The sequence below is a fragment of the Heloderma suspectum genome, chromosome 5, assembly GCF_057233095.1.
Source record: "Heloderma suspectum isolate Gila_16-S chromosome 5, 16-S_ref, whole genome shotgun sequence".
Lineage (NCBI taxonomy): Eukaryota > Metazoa > Chordata > Lepidosauria > Squamata > Helodermatidae > Heloderma > Heloderma suspectum.
This window is the reverse complement of record NC_139462.1, coordinates 130,826,778-130,854,111: the sequence shown is the minus strand read 5'-3', so window position 1 is coordinate 130,854,111 and position 27,334 is coordinate 130,826,778. Positions and strand designations below refer to the sequence as shown.

The following is a 27,334-nucleotide window of genomic DNA, read 5'->3' as shown; positions in this document are numbered from 1 at the left end:
TATTAGAGCTGTTCTGTCCGTTGCAGTGCATCATGAGTCTACGTCCATTGTTACCCCCAACTTTACATCTCCCTTCCCCATAGGATTCAGTTTAAAGCCCTCCTGATGAAGTTCTTCATGCTGTGGCCAAACACATTCTTCCCATCCTTTGTGAGGTGCAACCTGTCCCTTGCCAACAGCCCATCTTCCAGGAAGTATAGCCCGTGGTCCCAGAATCCAAATCTCTCTCTTCGGCACCACCTTCGTAGCCAGTCATTCACCCGGAGTATTTTTTGTTCCCTTTCTATCCCTCTTCTAACTACTGGAAGAATGGATGAGAAAACTAACTGGGCCCCAAAGTTCTTGAGTTTCCCTCCCAAAGCTTCAAAGTCTGACGCGATTTCTTCATAGCTCCGCTTGGCGGTATCATTTGTTCCCACATGGATGAGAAGAAAGGGATACATGTCAGTGGGCTTTATGAGTGCAGGCAACCTTTCAGTCACATCTCTAATCCGTCCTCCCGGGAGACAACATACCTGGCGAGTACACGGGTCTTCGCGACATACTTGGGTCTTGATCCCACGCGGCAAGGAGTCTCCTACTACTACCACTCTTCTCTTCTTGTTGTTGTAGGCCTGGGTTTCATCGCCTCTGTTTGACTGACCTTCAGCCTCTTGCTCACTCTCATGTAGGTTCCCCTGTGATTCTTCCTCTGCAGGCTATCCTCCAGTCTCATCCTCAAGTACCCGGAATCGGTTCCACAGCTCCACTGCTTCCACTGGTGCAGAGTGGTGTCTAGTTCTTCTTCTCCTAACTGTCACCTTTTTCCAAGGAGTATCCTCTACTCCATTTTTCTTCACCTCAGCATTTCCCACTTCTGCCTCATCTTGCTGTTGCTCTTCAAGCTTCTGGTCTTCACTTTGCTGCTGTAGTTCCCCCATTCTGTTCAAGAACTCTTCGTGTTCTCTTATTCCCCAGAGGGTCGACAATTACCATTCCAGTCCACTTACTTTTTCTTCCAGCAGCGTGATCAACTTGCACTTGTTGCAGGTGTAGGCCATGTTGTTCTCAGGCAAGAAAACAAACACTGCACACACCTTGCAGGTCACCACCACTGGAGAGTCTTGTCCTTCCATTGCCTCTTTTCCCTTTTTGTGTCTAGCTTTGTGATTGTTCTAGACTAGCCTGTGCCTGCTCCTCTACCCAATAGAGGTTAAAAGCAGAGTCCCACTGGTGTGAAAGTGTGTGTTACAAGACAAATAAATGGGGGGGGGGGTTGTTAAAAAAAAAAATGTTAGGGGCCTCCCACTTGACCTCCCCTGCCAAACTCCCCTGGCCAACTCCTGTTTGCTCCCCCTGTTCGCTCACTCTGATCGCTCACTCTCTGGCAGCTTGCTTGCTTCTGTAGTCCCTGGACCAGCTGGAGCAGCTTGCTCTGCTCTGCTCAGGTGGGAGGCGGGAAACAGACTGAAGCTTCCTGCCCACTCAGCTGCTGGGAGTACTCAGGCCACACACCTCCAATTCAGTTGGAGTTCTCAGAAGCAGCTGGTGAGCTCACAGCCACTCAGAAGGATAAAGGGCAGCCCCCTGGGCTTCCTGCAGCCCACCTCCCTCTTAGCCTCTGTCTCCTCTGTCTCCTTTGTCTCTTCTACCACTGCAACTCCCCTGGACAACTCCTGTTTGCTCCCCCTGTTCGCTCGCTCTGGTAGCTTGCTCTCTGGGAGCTTGCTTGCTTCTGTAGTCCCTGGACCAGCTGGAGCAGCTTGCTCTGCTCTGCTCAGGTGGGAGGTAGGAAACAGACTGAAACTTCCTGCCCACTGGGAGTACTCAGGCCACACACCCCCAATTCAGTTGGAGCTCTCAGAAGCACCTGGTGAGCTCACAGCCACTCAGAAGGATAAAGGGCAGCCCCCTGGGCTTCCTGCAGCCCACTTCCCTCTTAGCCTCTGTCTCCTTTGTCTCTTCTACCACTGCAATGCCCCGGCCAACTCCTGTTTGCTCCCCCTGTTCGCTTGCTCTCTGGGAGCTTGCTTGCTTCTGTAGTCCCTGGACCAGCTGGAGCAGCTTGCTCTGCTCTGCTCTGCTGGGAGGTGGGAAAAACCTGGTCTTGGACCCCTGATTGTAGTGCGGGTTTTGGAGTGGTCTTGCTGGCCATCGATGCTGGCCATAGCCCTCCCTCTCTAGATGCCCACTCAGTACCCACGTTGCTGCCCAGTGAAGTCTTACTGCAGCCTGTGGGGACACTGGAACCCCTTTTGGATTTTTGTGTGCTTTCTGTAAGTGGCCTGGTTGGCAGGCTCCCTGCCCAGCTGGCTCCTGTAAGCCCTGGCTTGAGGTCTACTTTTGCACTCCCACACTTATTGATTCTGCCTAGATAAAAGCTCTGCTGTGACCTGGGAACAGCAGCTCTGTTTGTTGCAGGACTTGCCTGATGTTAAGGTCCCCACTCCCTCTTTCATGCTTCTTGACAGATCTTGAGGAAGGATAGGTAAATTTCCCCCCTCTCTCCCAATTTCTCCCTCTCTCATCAACTCTTCCAGCCTTCTCTCCTCTCCTCTTCCTCCTTACACTGCATCACCATGGAACCTTTGGCTTGCCGCCACCTCCCCCTGCCCCCAAATCTGGGACAACCTTCAGTAATTGATCTGTAATTTGATTTTTATTTGCTCTACCAATAAAATCCCCTTAAAAAAACAACAACTCAGATCTCATCTTTGTTCCCCTGCTGGATGCTCCACTATCCAGATCAAAGTTCCTATTATCACTCACGCTATGTTCTTGATTTGGTAAAACAAGCTAGTTTCTGGGCCAGCTCTACCAGACTGACAGCAGCCTGTCATTCAGAAGGAATAGAGCAAGGCTGCAGAGGGAAGAGACCATTAGACTATTAACATTAGGTCTAAATTTCCTCGTGTTCTTGTACAGCTTACTTTCTGAACACAGAAATAAGTCGAGCTCGATTCAAGGTGCTGGTTTTAACCTATAAAGCCTTACATGGCTCTGGACCACAATACCTGACAGAGCACCTCTCCCAGCATGAACCTACATGTACACTACGCTCAACATCTAAGGCCCTTCTCTGGCTGCCTACTCCGAGGGAAGCTCGGAAGACAGCAACGAGGGAGAGGGCCTTCTCGGTGGTGGTCCCCCAATTGTGGAATGATCTCCCCAATGAGGCCCACCTGGCACCAACATTGTTATCTTTTTGACTCCAGGTTAAGACCTTTCTCTTCTCCCAGGCATTTGGCAGCATATGATAAGTTTTAATAGATTCTGGATTGTCTTATGGCTATGGTTGTTTGCTTGAGATTGCTTGTTTGAAGTTGTTTTAGATATATGTTCTCTTGTGTATATTGTCTGTTCATGTGTTTTGTATGTAAATGGCTTTTAATTTCTGTATATTTTATTTTAAATGTTTTTAATCTTTGTAAACCGCCCAGAGATCTTTGGCTATTGGGTGGTATAGAAATGTAATTAATAATAATAAGTTTCAGACATTTATAGAGATGCCTGTCCAGAGCAAGGATGGTAACAAACAGCCAGCCATAAGACAAACCTTCACATTAGCTGCTATCTTCTTCACCTTCAGGTAGATAACTGAAGGATGGAGTACTCTTTGGTACAATATCTTTATTATTAACATCAGGCCTATAATTTTCAGCATTAATATATTAGATATTATTATTTGCTGCTGTCTTCAGTGAATGAATAACTCATCAGCTGTATCTTCTCCAGTAGACAGTTGTATTCGTGACTGAAGTAGGGCTGCACAAGTCCACCATGGCAGGAATTGCTGCAGGATTGCTACATGACTTTAAAGTAGAATTTACAGCCATAGGCATTCTCATGGGTTGACCATGCTTGCCTATTCTTTTAACCATGTCAGAAGCAGACAGATAAATCTGGGAACTAACTAGGGTAGCCTTCCTCAACCTGGTGCCCTCCAGATGTGTTGGACTACAACCCCCATCATATCCAACCAGCAGGTCAATGGCTGTGTTGGCTGGAGCTGATGGCAGCTGTAGTCCAACATATCTGGAAAGCAATAAATTGGAGAAGGATGAACTAGATTATTCTCCACAAACACAAATATATATATTCAGAAAATCAGAGAAGGGCATGGGGAACACCTGCTTCCTGATTATTGCAATCTTTTGTGATCTAGCTTTAAGAAAGTTCTTTTACTTTGTTTTAGAGACTTACAGCAATGTGAAAACAATCTTCTTTCCCACATTCAGTGAGAAATCCATGCAAATTTCTCCACATTTCTATCCTGCATGGAAAGAACACTTCGGACTGTGGCATCTCTCCATACCACGACAAAGCACTTTACCTGAGCATCAGTCCATGGAGGAGGCTTTTGTTACCTTGCCTTATGAACATCCCTTGGTGGAGAAGGAGAGAAAGTAGTGTTCACCTCCCTCAGGATGACCTGTGACCATACATGAGTATTTGCATGATGAATAAAACACCATGCATGAAAGCAAAACACAAAAGCAAGGCAAAAGTGAAAAATGGGATTAAAAATATATGTATACCGTGGCTGTGTGGCCACAAAACTGCAGAGTAGGATAATGTACACACAGAGATTCATTGTGACTACTGCTCATGCCACCTCAAAATGTATCAAGAGTACCAGGCCTAATATATTTAGTGTTCATTGCAAACACATGCAGCGTGTACTTGCACTCATTAGGAGTGGCTGTGGCTCTCTGCTGAGTGTACTTTCAATGGCAAACGTGGGCTTGCTGCAAAGTAAAATGTGTGAAAAGACAGCTCTCAGCCAGCAAGACAACTGGGGCTGTCTTCATGGGTGACTTGCTGCGGATTGGGACCATTTGGAGGTCCTTTGTGGCACATGACATTGTGGCCACTCTGCAGCCACCCCAGAGTTTACCTGTGGGAAGCTGCTTTTTTGCAGAGTATTTTTACTCCATTGTTTTTCTTTAATTTGGCTCCCCTGCAGTTCTGCTGCTGTGTGCTCAACCCTCTGCTTTAAATTTGGTATGATCAGGTGTTCCTTGGGGGGTGTCTTTCACCTGGCCATGACCTCCGTAACCTAGGTAACTAGAGTAACTAGCCTGCCTTTCTAACTCATCAAGGCACTAGAGCGCTCTTCTGTGCCTTCACAATCGCACTGTACTTCCTTTTTGCCAGTGGGAGTAACTAGCCTCCATTTCCCAGCCTGTCTCCCTTGAGAGCTGTGATTATGTGCTTCTCTGATCCTTGTGTTACTTCTCTGCATGAAGGGAAAGGGATGGCTGGAGTTTCCTCCCTCTGCTAGCGCTGCTGCTGCCTCTGCTGGCATCCTCTCCTCCCTCTCCTGCATTCTTTCATTTTCACTATCAGCCTATAGATACAATGAAATACCCGGCTGCAGGCTCCTGCTCCTCTGACCACCTCCTCTTGCTAGATAGGTAGTACTTAGCACGGCTCCAATTTTCTCAATGGGAAAAAGACTCTACAGATTCTCAATGGGGGGAAAGCAGGCAACAGAGGCTGTATACTGAGAATGGATGAAGCAGCTAGATCACTATATTTACTGGAAAAGGAGAAAAGGGATGGGAGCTCTAAATCCCTGACAGTTGGCTGGAATGGGGCATAATTGCGCTGATGGGTGCTCTCATGGGGAGCCTTCAGATGCTTTCGGGGATAATAATGGGTAGGCAGGGGGAGGGGAGCCTAGACAGGGGCAGGAAACAAGCCTCTGTCATTGGTTGAGCAGCACCTGTGGGTTTGATGACGTTCAGTTCAACCCAACCCAGAAGTGTGTTGCTTTCAAGCACTGTGCAATCCTTGAAAAGCGGATTTTTAAGGTACGGTACACCTGGCTTTTCTTGCTCTGTGTGTCCCTGACATACCAAAGCCGATTCCATGAAAATCCGGATAATGCTCCAACGCGCTTCTCATTCTGTTGTCGTGAAGATCCCTCCCTGGGCAAACATGAAGAGTACTCAAACCCAAGAGCTGCCTTTAGAAATTCTCTTGCTTACCCCTTGAACCCAAACAACAAATGAAATAAACAGCAAGTGTTTTAGCCACAAGCCATCACAACAGGCACATCTCTCAGTTTTTGTTATTAAGCTGTAATAAGCGGTTGACCTTGTGCTGCCCAAATAATATGTCAACACTGCCACAGATTCTTTCTTTACAGATTATTCTGTATAGAAATAATCTATATGTGCAGTGATAACATAAATAAATATTATTCCACAGATGTGCAGGCTGTACGATACGGCCTCATGGCTCAGGACAGGGGTGTTGGTTGCTTCGTCTCTTTCAGCGTTTTATAATAGTATAATAAACATACTATTAGGATAACATGCCCTTATTTCCATCTGGAACGACATCTGTTTAAAAAAGATGGTGGGCAGATTTTTAATACCTCTAGTGTCTTCAGTTGTCTTGATTGGGGTAATGTAAAAAAAAGAGAGCCAGTGTGGTGTAGTGGTTAGAGTGTTGGACTGGGAGCCAGGAGATCTGGGTTCTAGTCCCCACTCGGCCATGGAAGCTCACTGGGTGACTTTGGGCCAGTCACAGACTCTCAGCCCAACCCACTTCACAGGGTTCTTGTTGTGAGGATAAAATGGAAAGGAGGAGGATTATGTACGCCACCTTGGGTTCCTCAAAGACGAAAAAAGGTGGGATATAAATGTAATAATAATAATAAAAAAATAAATAATGAGCGAAACATTAACAAAACTCTACAAATATTAAACACAGAGAAAGCAAATGGATTTGTCCTCATTTTACCAGTGTGGCAGCTGAGGCCGTAATGTTAGAGTAAAGTATGGAGGACAAGGTTTGCATCTGTGCAAAGAGGCACTTGAGGTAAATTTAAATTCTAAGAGACAGAAAAGGGCCATAGCCACAGAGTGGGGAATAGGCTCCACGCTTAGGCCCCCTTAAGACTATTCCAGCTCCTTTCCCTCAGTTTTCATTCTTTCAACCTCTAGACCTTAAAAGTCTAAAGGTTGAAAGACACACACAGTTGATGGTGCAGAGGTTGAAAGAAAGAAGACAACACTGAAAATTGAGGGAAAGGAGCTAGAATATTCTTGAGGGGGCTCTTTATATATAATTATTATTCAAACTCAAACCCTTTTGCTAAGAAATAAAAGGGAAAACATGCAGGCAGGATTCTACCCAGTTGTTCAGCAAACCTGCCTTTGCTTTCCAGTGTTCTGGCCAAAGAGTGCAAAGGCACATTCATAGGATTGCACCCTTAGTGATTTATTCACAAAGTTCTACACAGCTCCTAGGCAGAGCTCCTCCAAATGCAGACTTCTCCTAGCTAAGGGAAGCGAGGGAGGCTGGAGGCTGGGTTGTACTGAAGAGGACAGTACACAATTAACTCACTGTGCCTGAATACAGCACTTCCCTGCCCAATGTGCCTTTAGGCCTCACCACCACCACCACACATCTAGCTATGGTCACCGGGGGGGGGAGGTCTCCACAGCAACGGGTTTAGTTTGCTCTCCACGCTGCAACAGAAGCGCAGACAGCTGAATTAAGAAAAACAATTGGACTAAAAGTAGTCTTAGAAAAACCATTTTTTTTCACTAAAACCTCTGGGATAGTTGCGGGATGGCTACGATGTCACATGCCCTGAACAACCTCCAAACGCAGCCAGCTCACAGCAAATCCTCCTTGGAGACACCCCCCCCCCCCCCAGGAGACAACAGATCTTCTCTTTTAATGTTTGTGGGACTTGATGCCCAACACCAACAACACCCATAATTGTAACAAGTGCTGAACTCACTGCTGCTTTTGATATCTGAGTGATTTAGGGCTACTCATATGATTTTAGAAAGAAAAAGAAATCTGTTTTGTTGACATGGGAATTCAGACAGTGCTCTTGCCTCTTGGAGTCAGGTAGAAGAAGAGAATCTGCTTCCTTATTGGGTGTTTTTGGTGTAAGCAGGGGTTTATTCCTAACATTTATATCCTGGGCCTGAGTGTTTCCCACCAGGAGCATTAGCTAGATTAAGAAGGAAGTAGATTGTAATCCTTTTAATGTGAGCAGAGTTCTCCTAGAGATATACATTTTGGGAGAAAGAAAAATCAACTCCTGTTGATTTGAACATCCTATAATATAGCAGGAATTTTCATTTACATAAATGTGGGCGTGAGAGCTACTAGAAGCAGATTATTATTGGTAAAGTAACATTAATAAAGCACACAGTGAAATGCGATTAATCTAGTTCTACAATGCTAGATGTTTATTTGGAAGTAAATTCCACTGACATCAGTGGGACTATTGTTCAAGAAAACACAGGATTTCCAAATTAAAGACTGGCTGAACAGAGTATGGAATATGTTGCATATGGTAAAGCATCTACACTTAGTGTAGTTTAGAGAAGGCAGGAAATGGGTTATTAGTATAAAGAGATTTATTTTAAATTGGAATGTGTTGATTTTTGGAACATGTTATTTTCATCAGAATCTAGCCATGGATGTATTGTATTTTTTTGGTTAAATCTAGTATGAATAAAATAATGTATTAGTTATGAAAGTATTACTATTATTTCACGTCTGTGATTGAGAGTCTTACATTGTAAGTGGCAATATTATTAAAAGAAGTAAAAGGCTAAAATCTCCGTTCATATCTGGGTACTATGCTGCTTTCTCCCAAGTTGAGGAATGGGAGGCAGAGGAAATGTGTGTGTTGGGGGGGTGTCCCCTGAACATAAGTACTGCGACCCCCTTGGCTCTGCTTGCTGTTAGCTGCCCTGCCCCACTAGCCCATGAAGTGCCCAGAATGCTTCTGAGCAGGCAGGCACACCTCACGAAGAGGGACAGACATGTCCTCACCCTTACTCCAGAGTAGGGAAAGCTCTTCTTGCTCCTGGCAGGCTGGTGAAGGAATTTGTCATGTGAAGAAGTAGGTCCTTTAGGCCTGCTTTCCCCAACTTGGTGCCCTCCAGATGGGTTGGGAATACAACTCCAAGCATGCTGGGAGTTGTAGTCCAATACATCTCAGGGTCACCCGGTTGGGGAAGGTTGCTGCTGTAAGCAGTCTTGAGTACAGGCAATTTGTATGCACAGTGACTGATGACAGAATAGGTAATATAGCGTTTTAAATTGGCGCTCAAGGGTTTTCTTCTTTTCTCCAAGGTTACAGTGCCTTCTTTCAAAAGAAAGCTGACAAGGCCTGATAAATATCTCCATCTTTCCTCCATCCCCATTCCTTTTGGGTGCTTCCAGATGGAGGGCTCCTAGTACTACCAACTAAAAGACATTACGCAGCTATTCTGTATTTTCCTCCTTCACGGATTTTTTTGTAAAAAAGAAAAGAAAAAAAAGGCGGACAAGGTGAGAAAACACGGGAGAGGTATGAGTGGAAGATATCATCTGGACCTCTGAAAAATTCTGTGGATAAGACAGAACAATTGCACAATAAAATGCTCACCTTGAAACACTCTTTTTCTCTTTGTTTGCTTTCCCCCCGATTACTGGCCTATGATATATTGGCCTGTATCCAAACAACTGTGCAACTAGCTCCATGTGCCCAAGACAGTTTCAGACAAATATTTCTTGAACTGCAGTCCCTAGTGTGCCATAGCAAACATCTTTTGAAAGAAGAGGGAAGTTTGAAAAGTGGTTTATACTGGAGCATGGGGAGTCTTAGTACTCCAAGGCAAAAAGCCAAAAGGCCAAAAATCCCGCTCATGGTGCCTAAGCCCTTAGGCATGCCTAAAATAGTTATTTTGAATCTCAGCCATTTTATGTATCAAATGCATGCTTAAATCCAACTTCATTCAAAAATAAAGCTCCTCTGTTCCTTCAAATACTCACAGTAGGAGAACTTTGACTTTAGGTGGTGTCCTGTATTCTGTTCTGGCTAGATGCTGAGGAAACATTGAGAGGGAAAGATCCAGGACCATTTCCCTGACATCAGTTTCCTTTGGAATGTGCTAAAGTTCCAATGCCTCATAAAGGGTGGAATGTTCTTCTGCTTCCTTGAAAACCGTCATACTCTAAGCCTACTGTAGTCCCATCAAGCAATACTACCACCATGCCAGAACAACAGTCGAAATCCCAGCTCAGAGGTAACAGTCCTTTGGTTTTCTTAGGACATAATGACTGGTTAATAACAAGATAATGAAACATACCCCAGGCCTGCTTACCTGTTCCATGTGCTGTGAGGGGTCATCAGTGTGAGAGACTTGTTACCATGATAACTTCTCAACTTGTTTTCTATAGCCACCATAAATACTACCTTAGTTAGCTTCTCTGAGGTGCTACGGCTCACTTGGTCACAGAGACTGTACAGAAATTTGTCCCATTGGGAGTCACACTTGGTAACTTTTGAGAGGGCTATTCACATGAGAGTAGCAAGCACCAATTGAACCACCCACATCTAAGGGTCAAACTACACATACATTAATTGCACAAGTCATCTGTGTGCCTTTTTAAAGTAAGTGTGTGTGGCTTGCACTGGGAGAGGAGGATTAAACCCTCCTCCTCCACAATTTGCTTCCCCAAATCCCCATCCCAATGTGGGGATTTTTAAAAAGGGAGAAGTCTCAATTGCCCTTTTTTAAAACCCCTGTGCAGGGGAGAACAATTTCAGGGATGTAAACAGGGTGGGGGCAGGTTTAATCCTCCCATGTCTGTGTGTGGTGGTCCCAATCCAAATCTGGGCCACAAGCATTTACTCTAGAGTTAAAAAAAAAAAAAGAGAGAGAGAGAGAGATAATCCTGAGCTACATGCAAGGGAAAAAATTGTTCTATCACTTATGGCTCCAATCAGGTTAATGTGGTTTTTTAAAAATCAAATTACATGTTTTAATTGGCTTACAGGTGCCAGGATGTTTGTGTTATCACTAATACTGATTGGTGAAAGGACACCATTAAACTTTAAATAATTGCCACTGTCTGAAGTTTCTTCCTTTCATTTCCCTCTGATCTCACTGTTTACAACTCCCTGCCCTCCAAACCATACCTGTAGCTTAGGATAGCGCTTAATGTATCTGATGAAGGGGTCTCAAGTCCATGAAAGTTTAGGCCATAATTAATTTGTTAGTTTTTAAGGTGCCCCTCAGGAATCTGCCATTAGGAATCTGGAAAAGTAGAGTGACTGTGTTTTTCCTTGGAGAAAATTTTCCTTTTCCATCACATGTTTATATTTACCAAGCTTTAATCCCTAGATCAGGTAAAATATGCAGTAGTAGCAGTCAGGGGGAAGCCTCTACCATTGTTCTACAGAAATGAAAGTTTAAGCTTTGCCAAGAGTTCCCATCATGGTTATAGGAAATGCATGTTCAGGTATCACACCTGTAAAGTTCTGTAAACTAATGCCAAACGCATTTGGGGTTGGATCCAGCATACGTGAAGCGGACTTCCCCACCCCTCCTTCCCATGGCAGCCCCTCCAGCCCCTTGAAAATGCTACACAGAAAATCAGGAGACCCTGCTGAATGGGGTGAGCTGTCATGTGGGGGGATCCTCAAAATCCAGTGGATGGACATTCCACAAGGGGAGCCCGTCCTCTCATGGAAGGCAAATCCTGGATCCAGCCCTTGAACTGTAGTAGGTTGTACTGTAGAGACAACTCATTAATGACTCAGTTGCCATCTTTCTTTGTGCCAGGCAACCAGTGCAACATGGCAGACATAATGCAGAGAATTTCCCTTTCCAAGGTGAGGCATGGATTTGTGTTTTTGTTTCACTAACCTTCCCTTTTCCTTGCATATGATGGTTACATTGACAAGCAATCCCCAAACCTATACATGGAAGGTTAAAGGTTAAATGCTTTTTAGATGTGCTTATTTGAAACGGGGGTGCTGCTTAGATGGATTGGATGACAAGGGTGTGTCAGGGGAGTAGACTGAAAATGGCTCAGTAATTTGTGGTAAGTGTGGAAGTTGTGTTGTGGGCTATATTAAGGGCCCTTATGTTTGACACTCCTGATTTAAAATATAAGACAAGATTGACAGCAATTCTTTAAAGTGTACAGGTAGTTGGTGGAAAGGAGAAATGTAAAATTAATGTGTGTCAAAAAGTAACGTGTGTGTAGAAATTTTAGTGCAAGCAGTTATAATGTTCTAGATATGCTTACCTCTTCTTTGTCTGAATATGTTAGGAAAAATAATTCCATTATATATAGTTTAATTGACATGGCTGCCGTTGCCATTGACGCTGCCTCCGTGTCCATTTGCACACCAGTCTGGGCATGTATAAGGGCTTCTAGCCTCTATCTTCTTTGCATGCTTATATAACCTGCAAGTGGCACATCTCCTAAGGGACTGGGCATCATTTGCAAGTTATGCAAAAACACACAAGGGGGAAAATGTAGATGCAACCCTTTAAATCTACTTGTGCTGGTGCAGAAGCAACTGTGGAAACAGTGGCAGCTATGCTGGTAAATGTATGTGTAAAGGGTTTCGTTGCATTTACAGTTTCCCTTCCAACAAGTGGGAGAAAGCTACTGGATGGTGGCCCACAGGTTAGGATGTCAAAGCAGGAATTTAAAGATGTGGGGAGACTTCTTTAGTTTCCGGTTTACTCTCCCACTGCCAAGCTATTTAAACTCTTTGCTAGTCTTTCCCATGTATAAAATGGATATAACTATCAACCCTGCCCATCAGAATGTAGAGCTTTTCTACATGAGGCTTTTAACTCGCCATTTTACCGAGGCTTCTGCTTCCGGATTCTTTGTGGGATTACACATGTTTTTTCTGGGTTTTTTCTTTCTCTGCCTTTCTATATGTACCATTTCACAACTACTAGGTGGTGCTGTGGTATAGCAGAATTGCACAAACACACCAAGTTTTCATGCCACCATTCACAGAAATACCAGACTTTCCTCATTAGAAAAACAAAAAAGCCAAAATCGTTGCAAAGCATGGGAAAGGCCCTGGAAAATTACATCGCCATGTAAAGCACCCGCAAACATCCATGAGTGAGGAATTGTGAGTGCACAATAAATGCCTTGTGTAGAAAGGCTCGTTATGGAATTAAGCACTAAACAAATTAAATTGCACAATAAACTAGGAGCTTGCATTTGACCAGCGCAAGTGGATTCAAACAGTTCAAAGCTAAAGAAAAGATCTTCAGACGTATAAAGTAAGTAAGAAAGAAATCCACATGGTGATTCAATAATAAATTAAAAATCAAAGTGCAACTATTGGTTGGACAGAAGCCTCTGTTTTAGAAAAACAAAGATGTAAAAATAAGAACAATGTTACAAATAACAAAGTGAAGCACTGATGTAATGTTTTGGTGCTATGTCCCTTCCAACCCAGCCGTCTCCATTTGCACCCTGCTTTCAGCATCCATTGAATTGGGAGTTATGGGCTTTAGTGTCAGTATGCCAGGAAAACCTGACCTCAAGTTGACTGTATGACTCAGCCTTGGGCACCAGTGCTGAAGTTTCAGCAACCTTCAGGGCTGTTGGACCAGAATTTCCTGGCAAGCCTCTGTGGGCTTCTGTGGTGACACAGAAGCCACTGCAAAAGAGAAAATATTGTCACAAGACACTATTGAGAACAGATTATGACTGAATATAATTATCTGTAACATAAAACTAGAGCATATACAAAAAAGATACACCCAAAGTGAAACTTTTAATTAGTGGAGAACATCCACAGGTAGAACAGGTCTCACATGCCTTATCTGGCCCATGTAAATTGCATCAGAGCTCGGAAAGCCAAGCGTGTGCTGTAGGCCACAAATATGCCGTACATATTTGTGGCCTACAGGCCTGTAGGCACATTTGTGGCCTACATGGAGAGGGGAGGAGTCCACAGCACACAAACCTTTTGAGACTGAGCCCAGAAATGCATCATAGCTGACATTCTATTCTCTTTGCAAAGCTTTTAAGAATAAAAGGAGATGTGTCACCCTCAAGAAGTTAGAACATTTCTCCATTCCGCTGCTATAGTGAGCAATGTGACAACAGAAATTGTAATAATCTAAATGGTACATTTCTCCATTCCCCTCCCGTTGTTCAGCCCCCTGTGAACCAGGGTATGTACAGAACCTTGTACATGATGGATTACAAGCCGTATGCAGAGTGTATCCAGGAGCCACCCACAATGGATCTCTCACAGGTATGAAAATATTGCTCTTAGTTCTCACGTAAGGGTTCATTGGCCACAGCTATCACTTTCTCATAGCTAAGAACTGAAGGTGGATATGTACAACTGCTACAAGGTTTCTTTCCAATATCTCATAGTGAGGGTCTGTTTTTGGTCCTGCAGACATCAAAAGAGGCTAGCCCCATGGGCTATGAAAATGCCCCTAATAAAATCACCTACAAAGGAGGTGACATGTTTCAAGGTTGTACGGCTCTTTATCAGGACAGAAAAATAACAGTTTGTAAGTAAGCTTTGAGGAAGGCATCCAGCAGGCTGGAAGAGAAGAAGCAAGTACACGTCCCTGGAATATCTATGGTTGCTTCCAGAGAAGCCCTTGGTCCTGGAATCACCACCATCTTTTCTTCACCCACTTTTTACAGAGCATCTAGATCAGGGGTATGCAACCTGGTGCCCTCCAGATGTTTTGGACTATAACTCCCACCATCCCTTACAATTGGCCATGCTAGCTGGCCGTAATGCAAAACATCTGGAAGGTGCCAGGGTCCCTGATCTAGACGTTATTGTCTGCCCATTGCATTCTGGCATTTTCCATGCGTGAGGCCTGATTTGTGGTGGTAGTTCAAAATCATCCAATGCAGTTGCAGTCTAGTGTGTCCCGGCAAACTGCTGCTGAGGTTTTAGGAGCTCCTATGTCTAATGTCTTTAAACAAACATTTCTAGTTTGCAGGCGGTTGAAGCCAGTATGAGGTTAATGATCCAGAGGCAATTAATAGGCTATTCAACAGCCTGTCTTAATTGCCCCCAATCTTCCCATGAGATGGGGCTTTAACTACTGGTTTCTTCTTGTTATTATTTTTCCTTATCAGTGTTATGGCAGAAACAGAATGACACTGGGGCAATTAAGACAGGGGAACTCATAGGCTTTTCATCATTAATCCTCCATCCGATGCATCAGGAAGCAGTGAAGGGGGCTGAACCTACAAAGAGGAAACTTTAACACGGAGAAGAGCATTACTGTATAATGCAGCACTCTATTAAGTGCTTGTGTAGAACCTTCATTTTAATTCCTCTTATGGGTAATTGTGGAAAAGCAATGCCTTAGCAGTAGGGCTTTAATGGGAAGCAACCAAACAAATCTATGCGGCATTTTGAATCCTTGGCACAGAAGAACAGAAACAAGACATAAACGAACAAAGTTGAAAGACGAGATTCTGTGTAGTATACATTCCTAGAAACATGATTTTAAATTAGTATTTTAAGGCAATACACATAGAACTACTGATTTACTATTATGTCATTTGGAACAAGGAACACATGATTTCTAGGCATATTGTAATAATAAGAATTAAATGTATAATTAATATTAATAATTTAATAATAATAATAAAATTTAATAAAATTTAATAATTTAATAATACCTTTAAATTTAATTAAATATGAGAGAACAATGCGGTTTTAAGATCAGAATTATACTCCGTATGTTGAGAGAAATCTTATAATTATGAATATGGTGTTGGAGGAACCCAGGACAGTGGTTCTGGGTGACTTTAATTTCCTTGCTGAGGCTGTCTCTGGAGCACCAGCTCAGGTCTTCATGGCCTCCATGACAACTATGGGGCGGTCTCAGTTTGTCATCGGCCCAACACATGAAGAAGGGCACACCCTTGATTTGGTCTTTGCTCCAAGTGTGAGATGAGTAGTCTGAAAACTGGGGGTGGGGATTTGTCCACGTAACCCCATTGTCATGGTCAGACTATTTCCTGGTGAGATTTGAACTCATGGCATCACTTCATTGTTGCAATATGACAATGGAACCATGGCCTAGGGAGGTGGTGGGCTCTCCCACACTGGAGGCATTCAAGATGAGGCTGGACAGCCATCTGTCGGGTATGCTCTGACTTGGATTCCTGCATTGAGCAGGGGGTTGGACTCGATGGCCCTTCCAACCCTACTGTTCTATGATTCTATGATTCCTTCCTACAGGGGTTCAAATAGTCCTTCCCAGGAGACTAATGGAATCCAATGGATTTCTGAAAGCTCTTGGAGATTTTCCAGTGGGGAGAGCTGGTAATCCAGCTGAGGCCCTAGTCTCACTGTGGAACAGTAAAATGTGGAGGGTCATTGACTTGATTGCACCTGAGTGCCCTCTCCAGTGCTGTAGAGCTCGCTCAGCTCCTTGGTATACTGGCAAGCTGGATGTTCAACAGAGCGCAAATGGTGTAAGACTGGAAGTGAAGATGACGAAGCATTTGCTAGAGCACATAATTGTGTTTATTGTGCGGCAGTGCGGGCAGCAAAGAAGGCTTATTCTGCTGTCTCCATTGCATCCTTGAGTAGTCATCCAGCAGAGCTCTTTCAGGTGGTTCAGGGGCTAATACTGTCCCCAGCTAATGGGGCCCTGGTCCCCTCAAGGCCCCGTTGTGACCTTCTTGCATCGCACTTTGAGGATAAAATTGCTATCTCTGCAGCAAACTTGACGCTGTTGTTAGTGCAGTTCCCGTTGAGGTGCCTTACGCCACTATCTGCCCAATTTTGGGGGAGCAGTTTCAATTGCTGTGGCTGATGAAATGGACAAGGTGCTTGTAGCAGTGTGACTGACCACAGGCCCTCTTGATCCTTGCCCCTCCTGGCTAATAAAAGCTGGCTGAAGGGGTATGACTGAGTGGGAGTAGTAAATGCATAACTGCATGAAGGGGTAGTTCCTGCTGTCCATAAGGGGGCAGTGGTACAACCACTTCTGAAGAAACCCACGCTGGACCCAGTGGTACTTGATAACTACAACCCAGTCGCAAATACCCCTTTCTTAGGAAAGGTACTTCAGAGGGTTGTGGCAGAGCAACTGCAGTCACTCTTGAAGGATACCGATTATCTAGACCCATCCCAATTTGGGTTCCAACCTGGTTACAGGACTGAATCAGCCTTGGTCACCCTGATGGATTACCTTTATTGGGAGAGGGACAGGGGGACTTAATTCTGCTCGATCTCTCATCACCATGGTATCCTCCTGAATCGACTCCATGAGCTGGGAACTGGAGGTACTGTGTTATAGTGGTTCCAGTCTTACCTAAGGGGCTGATTTCAGAGATAAACATTGGGTGACCACTCCACGGCCCCTTGGCAATGAAGCTATGGGGTTCTGCAGGGTATCGTCTTGTCCCCAATGTTGTTCAACATCTATATGAAGCTGCTGGGAGCGGTCATTAGGGGATTTGGAGCTAAATGCCACCAGCATGCTGATGACACACAGCCCTGTCTCACTGTGACATCTGAATCTGGTGAGGCTGTGCAAGTCCTGGATCAGTGCCTAGACTCAGTAATGGGCTGGATCAGGGCCAATAAACCAACGCTGAATCCTGGCAAGACAGAAGCCCTGTGGGTGTGTGGTTCCTGAGTCCAGGAGATAGGCTGATTGCCTGTTCTGGAAGTGGTTGCTGCCCCTCTGAAAGATCAGGTTCATAGTTTGGGGGTACTCCTAGACCCATCACTGTCACTGGACACCCAAGTGGCAGTGGCTCGGAGTGCCTTTTACCAGCTTTGGCTGGTTTGTCAGCTACGGCCTCTCCTGGTCGGGGATAGCTTGGCCATGGTGGTACAGGCATTAATAACCTCAAGACTGGATTACTGCAATGCGCTTTATGGGGGCTGCCCTTGAGGCTGGTCTGGAAGCTGGAGCTAGTGCAAAATGCAGCAGCTTGGCTGTTGTCAGGAACTGCCCCTTTTAATCATGTAACTCCTTTGCTGAGGGAACCGCACTGGCTATTTGCTACTGTGCCAGGTATAAGGTTTTGGTACTAGTATATAAAGCCCTAAACAACTTGGGACCAGGATATCTGAGAGAGCTCCTTCTCCCCAACCAACTGGCCCTATCACTGAGGTAATCAGAGGGCATGCTCCTGGTGGTTCTGCATGGATCTATGGCCTGATTGGAGTCCACCCAGAGAAGAGCCTTCAGTGTGGTGGCCCCCTTTCTATGGAACGGCCTGCCTCTGGAGGTCAGGCAGGCACCAATACTGTGTTGCTTCCAGCACCTCCTGAAAACATCTTTATTTCAGGAAGCCTTCCTTGACTGACCAGCCACGGTTTTTACGGGTATTGTTTTAAAAATGAACAAATTTTAATATGATGTTTTATTCTTTTGAGAGCAATCCCATAGCCCCAACAAAGTGTGTGTGTGTGTGTGGGGGGGGGGATAGGATATTTCAGATTCCTGGATCCGAGGATGGAGACAGTGCTCCAACCTTGGACCCAGATGTCAAGCTCCTGCTCTCTCACATGGCCAGCGCAGAGAGAACAGTGCTGGCAACTTCAGAGAGGACAGAAAGGGGGTGTTCCTGTGGGCAGGGAGGGAACAAGCGTCCCCAGCCTTCCCCAGCCTCCTTCCCTCTCCCTCCCCATCTGGCTAAAATGCAGAACAGAGGGAGCATGGAGGTGAAGATGGTTTCCACCGTTCCTCACACTCTGCATTGGATGGCCGTAACCCTCCAAGTTTGGAAGCTTATGGCCATCCCCATAGGATTGCTCCCTTTATTTTTAAAAATATTTTATTGTTCACTTCTAATGAATCTGTTTAGATGTGGAGCAGTATATAAATGTTGTAAATAAATTTAAAAAAATAAAAATTAATGGTTCTATGCTTTTTTAGATATTTTTGCATGGATTTAAAAAAATAATATACAGCTTCCTGATAAAGAGTTGCACACGTTTGAAATAGAGCTGATGAATTGTAAGCAACTTCATTAAAGACAATTTTGTAATATCTTTTGGACTGGTTTTCTTCAGTTTGACAGTGTACCCCGTCCCACCTGTCTTTTTTTTCCAGTTTTCAGTCATGATCCTTTCAGTTGTGGTAGTTGTGGCTTTTTAGTTCACCTCTACTGAATTTTAGTGATGCTGTGAGTCTTGGGGGACGGCTGCATAGCATTGACAGTCTATAACATTGCGAGGTACAAAACACTGCTCTTTCATCAGCACTGCCTGTGGCTATCAGGCCCTGTGTTTACAGCATGTAGGATTCGAGGAAATCTTCCCCAGCACATCCACTGCTTGTGTGACTTGTTTTTGTAGAAACTGAAACTGGAAGCCCAGCTGAAGGCCAAGGAGTTTGCAAGGCCCGTGGAGAATGAACCTGTAAAATATGCGGAAGCACCAAGCTGTCAAGAAGTTCAGCCGCCTTATCCTATCAGAATGGATGGGAGGTTATCAAAAGCCCAGGAAGCTCTGCCAGCATTCCAGCAAGTCCAAGATCAAAGGAAGGACTCTCCTCCTGCTGAGCCAACTACAGTCCAGGAGAGGGAAGCAGAGAGACTAGCTCAGCAAACAGATGCATTTGCCGTGCCAGGTAAAGGGGGCAAGCCGATGATCCTTTGCCGTTTGGGTCCAGCTACTCAGCCCTTGAAAGAAAAGAGAATGTATATGTGATTAGAATTTAACGTTATGTGTCACAGGGAATACAAAACTAGATGAGGCAGCTGAGGTATATAGTCAGCCCAACAAAGTAGCAAAGTTTCTCCCAGATGCACCAGTTCAGGCTGCAGGCAATGCATCTGTACGTCTTTGGAAACTTCTCCCAATCAATAGTATTTAGGGATGTCAGAGAATTCCGCCAAGGATCTTGGTAAGGCTGAATGCCAGTGCATTCAGCCCCCCGAAATCCGCGGTGGAACAAAGCCCCCCGCCCCCCCACCCCGCGAAATGAGCCCGGAACGGAGCACCTACCTGCTGCCGTCCACGCTGCATTGCATCTGTGGCCGCCATTTGCTTCTTCCATATAGCCGTGATAGGCTACGTAAATACTTACGTAGCCTATCACGGCTAACGCAAGGACGCCATTTATGCCATAAATATTTACGTAGCCATAAATATTTATGCCATAAATATGGACGCCACAATATGGACGCCATAAATATTTACGTAGCCTATTATGACAAAAGAGAGGGGTGCAAATGGCGTAGTGGCCGCCATTTGCATCCCCCTTTTTTTTTTTTGCCGTAATAGGCTACGTAAATATTTACGTAGCCTATCATGGCAAAAAAACAACAACAAGGGAACGCAAATGGCGGCCACTGTAGCTGCCACCATTTGCATTCCCTTAATTTTGCCGTGATAGGCTATGTAAATATTTATGTAGCCTATCACGGCAAAATACAGGGATTCAAATGGCGGCAGCTATGGCAGCCGCCATTTGTGTCCCTGTACAGGCTGCCCAGCAGCCGGATGTCCGGCTGCGGGCAGCCCCGGCCGGCGGCTCCATGGAATCTCCATGGAGCAGAGCCGGCCAGAGAGAATTTCGGGGGGAGGGATGGAGTGCCTCCCCCCCACCGCGAATGTCACCCTTCGAAAAGGTAAGTGACTTTCGTACATCCCTAATAGTATTACATGCACATAGAAAAGTAACATTTTAGGGCGAGCATCTCAGCCTACCCTTCCTTCTGATAAAGCAGTTTTCAATGTGCAGAGAAATGTTTGGTGGGGGTGTCTGTCATTAGCTCCAGCGGGCATGGCAGGAGTACTTGCTGGACCCAAAAGGTATGGGAATCAGAATGTTGCTAAGCACCAGTGATGTATTGAAACATAACATGAATTTCTATTTGTCCTCCTTGACTTGGGATTCCTCCACCTTCTTCTTAAAGTAAGGAACCTTTCCTGGGCCAGTTAGCCCAGGGCAAAAGGGGTGTGGATCTTTAGCAGCCCGGGAGCTTCAGGGGGTTGGGCTTTCTCAGATGCCTCCCAGTCCTGCTTCTCCAACAGCCAGCTCAGTTATATTAAATGTCTTTCTCCATCCCCACCTTGGGGAATCTTGTTAGGTCCCAATCCTATTTGTGGTATCCTATCTGCCAGAGTCCCTTTGGGGCATCTGCATAATGGCTATTTCTACATGAGGCTTTTATCTTGCACCTTTACCTGGGCTTCTGCTTCTGGATTCTTTGTGGGATTAAGATCAGTTCCTTGCCTTTCTATATGTTTCGCTATATAGCCACTAGATGGTGCTGTGGTATAGCAGAATTGTGCAATTACATGCTATAAGTATAACAGCATTTAGAAAAATACTGCACTTTCCTCGATCTAAAATACCCCATGATAATGGCTGTAAAGCAGAGGAGAGGCCCTGGAGGATGACACTGTCATGTAAAGGACCTCCAAACTACTGCGAGTGAGCAATAGAAGCCTCGTGTAGAAAGGCTCAATATTTCTTGAAGGTCTCTAGCTAGAGGTTTTCTCAGATGGGTTGAGAAAGGCTGCTGAGAGATCAAGCAAGTTGGAATAATGCATATGTGAAATAGGGAGACAGTGTTGTGGGGGAATTCAAAAGAATAAAAGAGCTAGAAATCAGAAGTCAGGATGGAGATTGTCACAAAGGAACAAAACTGTAGGAGAAAAGAAACTAGCCTGAAAGCAAGAAGGCTGGATTGACTGGGATGAGCTAAAATGGCTTTATTATTAGTCTTGGCTTAAAGAGGGAAACAGTGTAAACTAGGTTTAGATGGATGCATATTTCCATATTATTTTCATATCCCTATTGCTCTTATGCTTAATGGCTAAGTAAGTGTAGATTCCGATCTTGATACTCAGCAGCCTCCGAAATCGGAGGCTGACGAGTATCCAATGCAGGGCAGCCAGAGTGTGGAGGCAATCCTGGCTTCCATGTTCCATCCGCTCTGCATTTTTCCTAGACAGACGATTTCACCCATCTAGGTGTGGCTTTGGGGAGGGGGAGGGAAGGAGGCTGGGACGCGCATAGGAAACTGTGTAAAGCAACTTCTGTGGTCTCCTTCCCTCCCTGCCCCTGGGACTGCTCCTTTTTCACTGTCACCGTACTCTGTTTCCAAGCATGGAGGTGTAACTGGTGTGGAGAGAACCATGCTGGCTACGACGGGGGAGGGGGCAGGGAGCGCAGTTTCTGGGCTTAGAGTATGGAACCCTGATTCCGATCTTGGATCCCAGAAACCGAAATATCCTATGTCCTCCAGACGCTGTCTAGGGGACATAGTATCACACTCTCAAACTATTTTTAAAATCTGTTTTCCCCCGTAGAAATATTACAATAACTGCAAAACTGCTGCTTTTTCAAAATCTTTAGTAAATCAAAATTGTTTATGTAACCTCTGTCTGAAGCCTTTATTTTTATGTCACACCTAAATTGCCTTACCATACTACCCAGTACAATTAGTTGGCTGGTTCAGTAGGTAAGGTACAAAAGTTAAAGGCTGTTCTAGTGGAGGCAGCAGGAAAATAAAAATTTTCACTTTCTGGCAGCGGTGAGGACCACAGGGGGGATTAAGTTAGCAGGTTTGCTCGCCTCGTGATCATAATGCAGCTTACAGCCTGTGCCATCACCACTCCTTCCCCTCCACCGCCCCACCACCACCCCATCCATAAAAGCACAGAAACAATGTTTGATGAGTTAAGTGCAAGGCACTTTAAAAAAGCAGGCAACCTATCTGAGGATCTCTCTCATGGGGAGAGAGATCATAGAATCATAGAATAGTAAGGTTGGAAGGGGCCTATAAGATCATCGAGTCCAACCCCCTGCTAAGCGCAGGAATCCAAGTCAGAGCATCCCTGACAGATGGCTGTCCAGCCTCTTGAATGCCTCCAGTGTGGGAGAGCCCACCACCTCCCTAGGTCATTGGTTCCACTGTTGTATTGCTCTAACAGTCAGGAGGTTTTTCCTGATGTTCAGCCGGAATCTGGCTTCCTGTAACTTGAGCCCATTATTCCGTGTCCTGCACTCTGGGATGATGATGGTGGAAATCTGGTCATAGTAAGGCTAATTCCTTGAGCGGAGCTGTGAAGAATGCTCCTAAGCAAGAGGAGAAGCCTGTATATTAAATAATAGTGGATGATATCTGAGATTCTCCCTTGTGGTCTCCAAACATACAGATATATTACATCAAGAATGGCAGAGTTCCCACCAGATGTCATGCACACTTTGGGGATGCTTGGACAACACACCATGAGCATCCAGTTCCTAAACATGCAACCGAAGATGAGCCTCAGTTGTTTGCTTTTGCTACACTTGTTTAGGTTGGAGGGACTCCACATAAGAGGTTTCCCTGGGCCGAGGTTACTTGACACCTAACAGCAGGTCTCTACAACACTGCCTGGGAAAGTCACTTTTCTTCTTAGCAGGTCCTACCACAATCTGCTTTTTAGCACATGCTGAGAGGCAGTCTAGACAGCTGGTGAAACATTCCCAAAAAAATCCAGTTCGACAAGCCAAACTGTATTAAAAAAATGATTGTGGGAATCTTCTTTAACTCTATCTCCACTGCAACAGATAGCCTGAATGTAACAAATACAGTTGTGTAGACTTCACAAAGTGAACTTAAAATGAATAGTTCAACTTGTGACATTACTTACTCACACAGCAGAACACCATTTTCTAATCCAGACTGAAAATCTTTGTCACCAAAGGTTATTCCTGTTACTTGCTGTAAAAGAAAAAAGGGGAAATTAGTCCATCGAATAGCAGTTTTGTTTTTAACAAAAACAATCTTTCTGGAAGCCTTCCCCCAACCAGGCACCCCCCAGATGGCCATGCTAGCTTAGGATGATGGGAGTTGTAGTCCAATACATCTGGAGGGCACCAGACTGCTTTATGGGAAAGCACCCCCAGTTCAGTTCTGGAACAATAACCTTGGCCTTCTCTCCAGGCACAGCCAAGACATCTATTTTCAGCCTATGATTTAAAGGGTCATATTAGGGCTTCTCCCCCCTTCATGGATCACTGCCTTGTTGTGGCGAAGGGGCTTGCGTAATTCAGTGAAGACATAAGCTATGCCATGCAGAGCCACCCAAGACGGACAGGTCATAGCGGAGAGTTCTGAAAAAATGTGGTCCACTGGAGAAGGAAATGGCAACCCACTCCAGTATTCTTGCCAAGAAAACCCCATGGAACGTATCACAAGGCTAAAAGATATGACGCTGGAAGATGAGCCCCTCAGGTCAGAAGGTGTCCAATATACTTCTGGGGAAGAGCAGAGGGTATTTCCAAGTAGCGCCAGAAAGAGTGAAGCGGCTGGGCCAAAGCCAAAAGGACACTCAGCTCAGCTGTGGATGTGTCTGTTGGTGAAAAGAAAATCCAACGCTGTAAAGAACAATATTGTTTAGGAACCTGGAATGTAAGGTCAATGAATCAAGGTAAGCTGGAAGTGGTCAAACATGAGATGGCAAGATTGAACATCGACATCTTGGGAATCAGTGAACTAAAATGGACAAGCATCGGTGAATTTAATTCAGGTGACCATTATATCTACTACTGTGGGCAAGAATCTCTTAGAAGAAATGGAGTAGCACTCATAGTCAATAAAAGGGTGGGAAAAGCAGTACTGGGGTACTATCTCAAAAACGATAGAATGATCTCAGGACGAATCCAAGGCAAACCATTCAACATCACAGTAATTCAAGTCTATGCCCCAACCACTGAGGCCGAAGAAGCTGAGGTTGATCGGTTCTGTGAAGACTTACAACACCTTCTAGAACTAACACCAAAAAAAGATGTCCTTTTCATCATAGGGGATTGGAATGCCAAAGTAGGAAGTCAAGAAATCACCGGGATAACAGGCAAGCATGGCCTTGGTGTACAAAATGAAGCAGGACAAAGGCTAATAGAGTTTTGCCAAGAGAACACGCTGATCATAGCAAACACTCTTTTCCAACAGCACAAGAGGCGACTCTACACATGGACATCACCAGATGGTCAATATCGAAATCAGATTGATTATGTCCTTTGCAGCCAAAGATGGAGAAGCTCTATACAGTCAGTAAAAACAAGACCTGGACCTGACTGTGGCTCAGATCATGAGCTTCTTGTTGCAAAATTTCGGTTTCAATTGAAGAACGTAGGGAAAAACCACTAAACCATTCAGGTATGACCTAAATCATATCCCTTATGAATATACAGTGGAGGTGACGAATATATTTAAGGGATTAGACCTGACAGACAGAGTGCCTGAGGAACTATGGACGGAGGTCCATAACATTGTTCAGGAAGCGGCAACTAAATCCATCCCAAATAAAAAGAAATGCAAGAAAGCCAAGTGGCTGTCTGATATGGCTTTACAAGTAGCTGAGGAAAGAAGGGAAGCGAAAAGCAAGGGAGAAAGGAGAAGATATATCCAACTGAATGCAGAGTTCCAGAGAATAGCAAGGAGAGACAAGAAGGCCTTCTTAAATGAACAATGCAAAGAAATCGAGGAAAACAACAGAATGGGAAAGACTAGAGATCTCTTCAAGAAAATCGGAGATCTCAAGGGAACGTTTTGTGCAAAGACGGGCATGATAAAGGACAAAGAAGGCAGGGACCTAACAGAAGCAGATGCGATTAAGAAGAGGTGGAAAGAATACACAGAAGAACCATACAGGAAAGATCTTAATGTCCCTGATAGCCATGATAGTGCGGTCACTGAACTTGAGCCCGACATCCTAGAGAGTGAAGTCAAGTAGGCCTTAGGAAGCATTACTAACAACAAAGCTAGCGGAGATGACAGTATTCCAGCTGAGCTATTTAAAATCCTAAAGGATGATGCTGTTAAAGAGCTGAACTCAATATGCCAACAAATTTGGAACACTCAACAATGGCCACAAGACTGGAAAAGGTCAGTTTACATTCCAATTCCAAAGAAGGGCAACGCCAAAGAGTGTTCAAACTACCGTACAATTGCGCTCATTTCACATGCCAGCAAGGTGATGATCAAAATTCTACAAGCTAGGCTTCAGCAGTATGTGAACCGAGAACTACCGGAAGTATAAGCTGGGTTTCGAAGAGGCAGAGGAACTAGAGATCAAATCGCTAACATTCATTGGATCATGGAGAAAGCAAGAGAATTCCAGAAGAACGTCTATTTCTGCTTCATTGACTACGCTAAAGCCTTTGATTGTGTGGATCACAACAAACTCTGGCAAATTCTTAAAGAGATGGGAGTACCAGACCACCTTACCTGTCTCCTGAGAAACCTGTATGAGCGTCAAGAAGCAACAGTAAGAACCAGACATGGAACAACTGATTGGTTCAAAACTGGGAAAGGAGTACGACAAGGCTGCATATTGTTGCCCTGCTTATTTAACTTATATGCAAAGTACATCATGAGAAATGTCAGGTTGGATGAATCACAGGTCGGAATTCAGATTGCCGGGAGAATTATCAACAACCTTAGATACGCAGATGATACCACTCTAATGGCAGAAAGCAAAGAGGATCTAAAGAGCCTCTTGTTGAGGGTGAAAGAGGAGAGTGCAAAAGCTGGTTTGAAACTCAACATTAAAAAAACTAAGATCATGGCATCTGGCCCCATCACTTCCTGGCATATAGAAGGGGAAGAAATGGAAGCAGTGACAGATTTTATTTTCTTGGGCTCCAAGATCATCGCAGACGGTGACTGTAGCCATGAAATTAAAAGACGCTTGCTCCTTGGGAGGAAAGCTATGGCAAACCTAGACAGCATAGTAAGAAGCAGAAACATCATCTTGCCGACAAAGATCCGTATAATCAAAGCAATGGTTTTCCCAGTAGCAATGTATGGCTGTGAGAGCTGGACTATAAGGAATGCTGAGCGCCGAAGAATGGATGCTTTCGAACTGTGGTGCTGGAGAAGACTGGAGAAGAGTCCCCTGGACTGCAAGGAGGTCAAATCAGTCAATCCTAAAGGAAATCAACCCTGACTGCTCATTGGAAGGACAAATACTGAAACTGAAGCTCAAATACTTTGGCCACCTAATGTGAAGAGAAAAGTCACTGGAAAAGACCCTGATGTTGGGAAAGATTGAAGGCAAATGGAGAAGGGGACAGCAGAGGATGAGATGGCTAGATAGCATCACCGATGCAATGAATATGAACTTGAGCATGCTCCGGGAGACAGCGGAGGACAGGAAGGCCTGGCATGCTATGGTCCATGGGGTCACGAAGAGTCGGACACAACTTAACGACTGAACAACATTAGGGCTTCTCTACTGATCAAATACTTTTATAAAATAATACGGTTTAACTAATTGATTATAGGCATCAGCTGGTAAACATCTGAAATGTCACACCAATGCATTGTCATCTGCAAGGCTGTCTTCTTTATAACTTTTATTATCATTATATAAAAACCCAATATGCTGATTTACTGAGATGCTCTAAGAAATTATATGTTTTCATCTTCTTGCATCTAATGAAGCAGACTCTTGCTTATGTGCACTTCAGCCGTGGAGGGCTGTATGTTGTTTAGGCTGCAACAGAGACTAAGCCTGCCTTCACACTAAAGAAAACCCATGCAGTCCTCCGTTCTGGAGCCTTTCCGCGTTTACCGCGAGCTCCCAAACAGCAACCAC

The 27,334-nt window shown here is 44.7% G+C and overlaps 1 protein-coding gene across 1 annotated transcript in view; it reads left to right on the top strand.

The window, feature by feature from the left end:
- Positions 1-13,942: 13,942 nt before the first annotated feature.
- Positions 13,943-27,334, top strand: part of LOC146344484 (uncharacterized) — a 28,635-nt gene continuing 15,243 nt past the window's right edge. The window contains exons 1-2 of the mRNA XM_084857471.1: positions 13,943-14,035; positions 19,088-19,361. Of these exons, the coding sequence (XP_084713597.1) occupies positions 13,955-14,035; positions 19,088-19,361 (355 nt within the window). The 5' untranslated portion in view covers positions 13,943-13,954. The remainder of the gene's footprint in view (positions 14,036-19,087; positions 19,362-27,334) is intronic.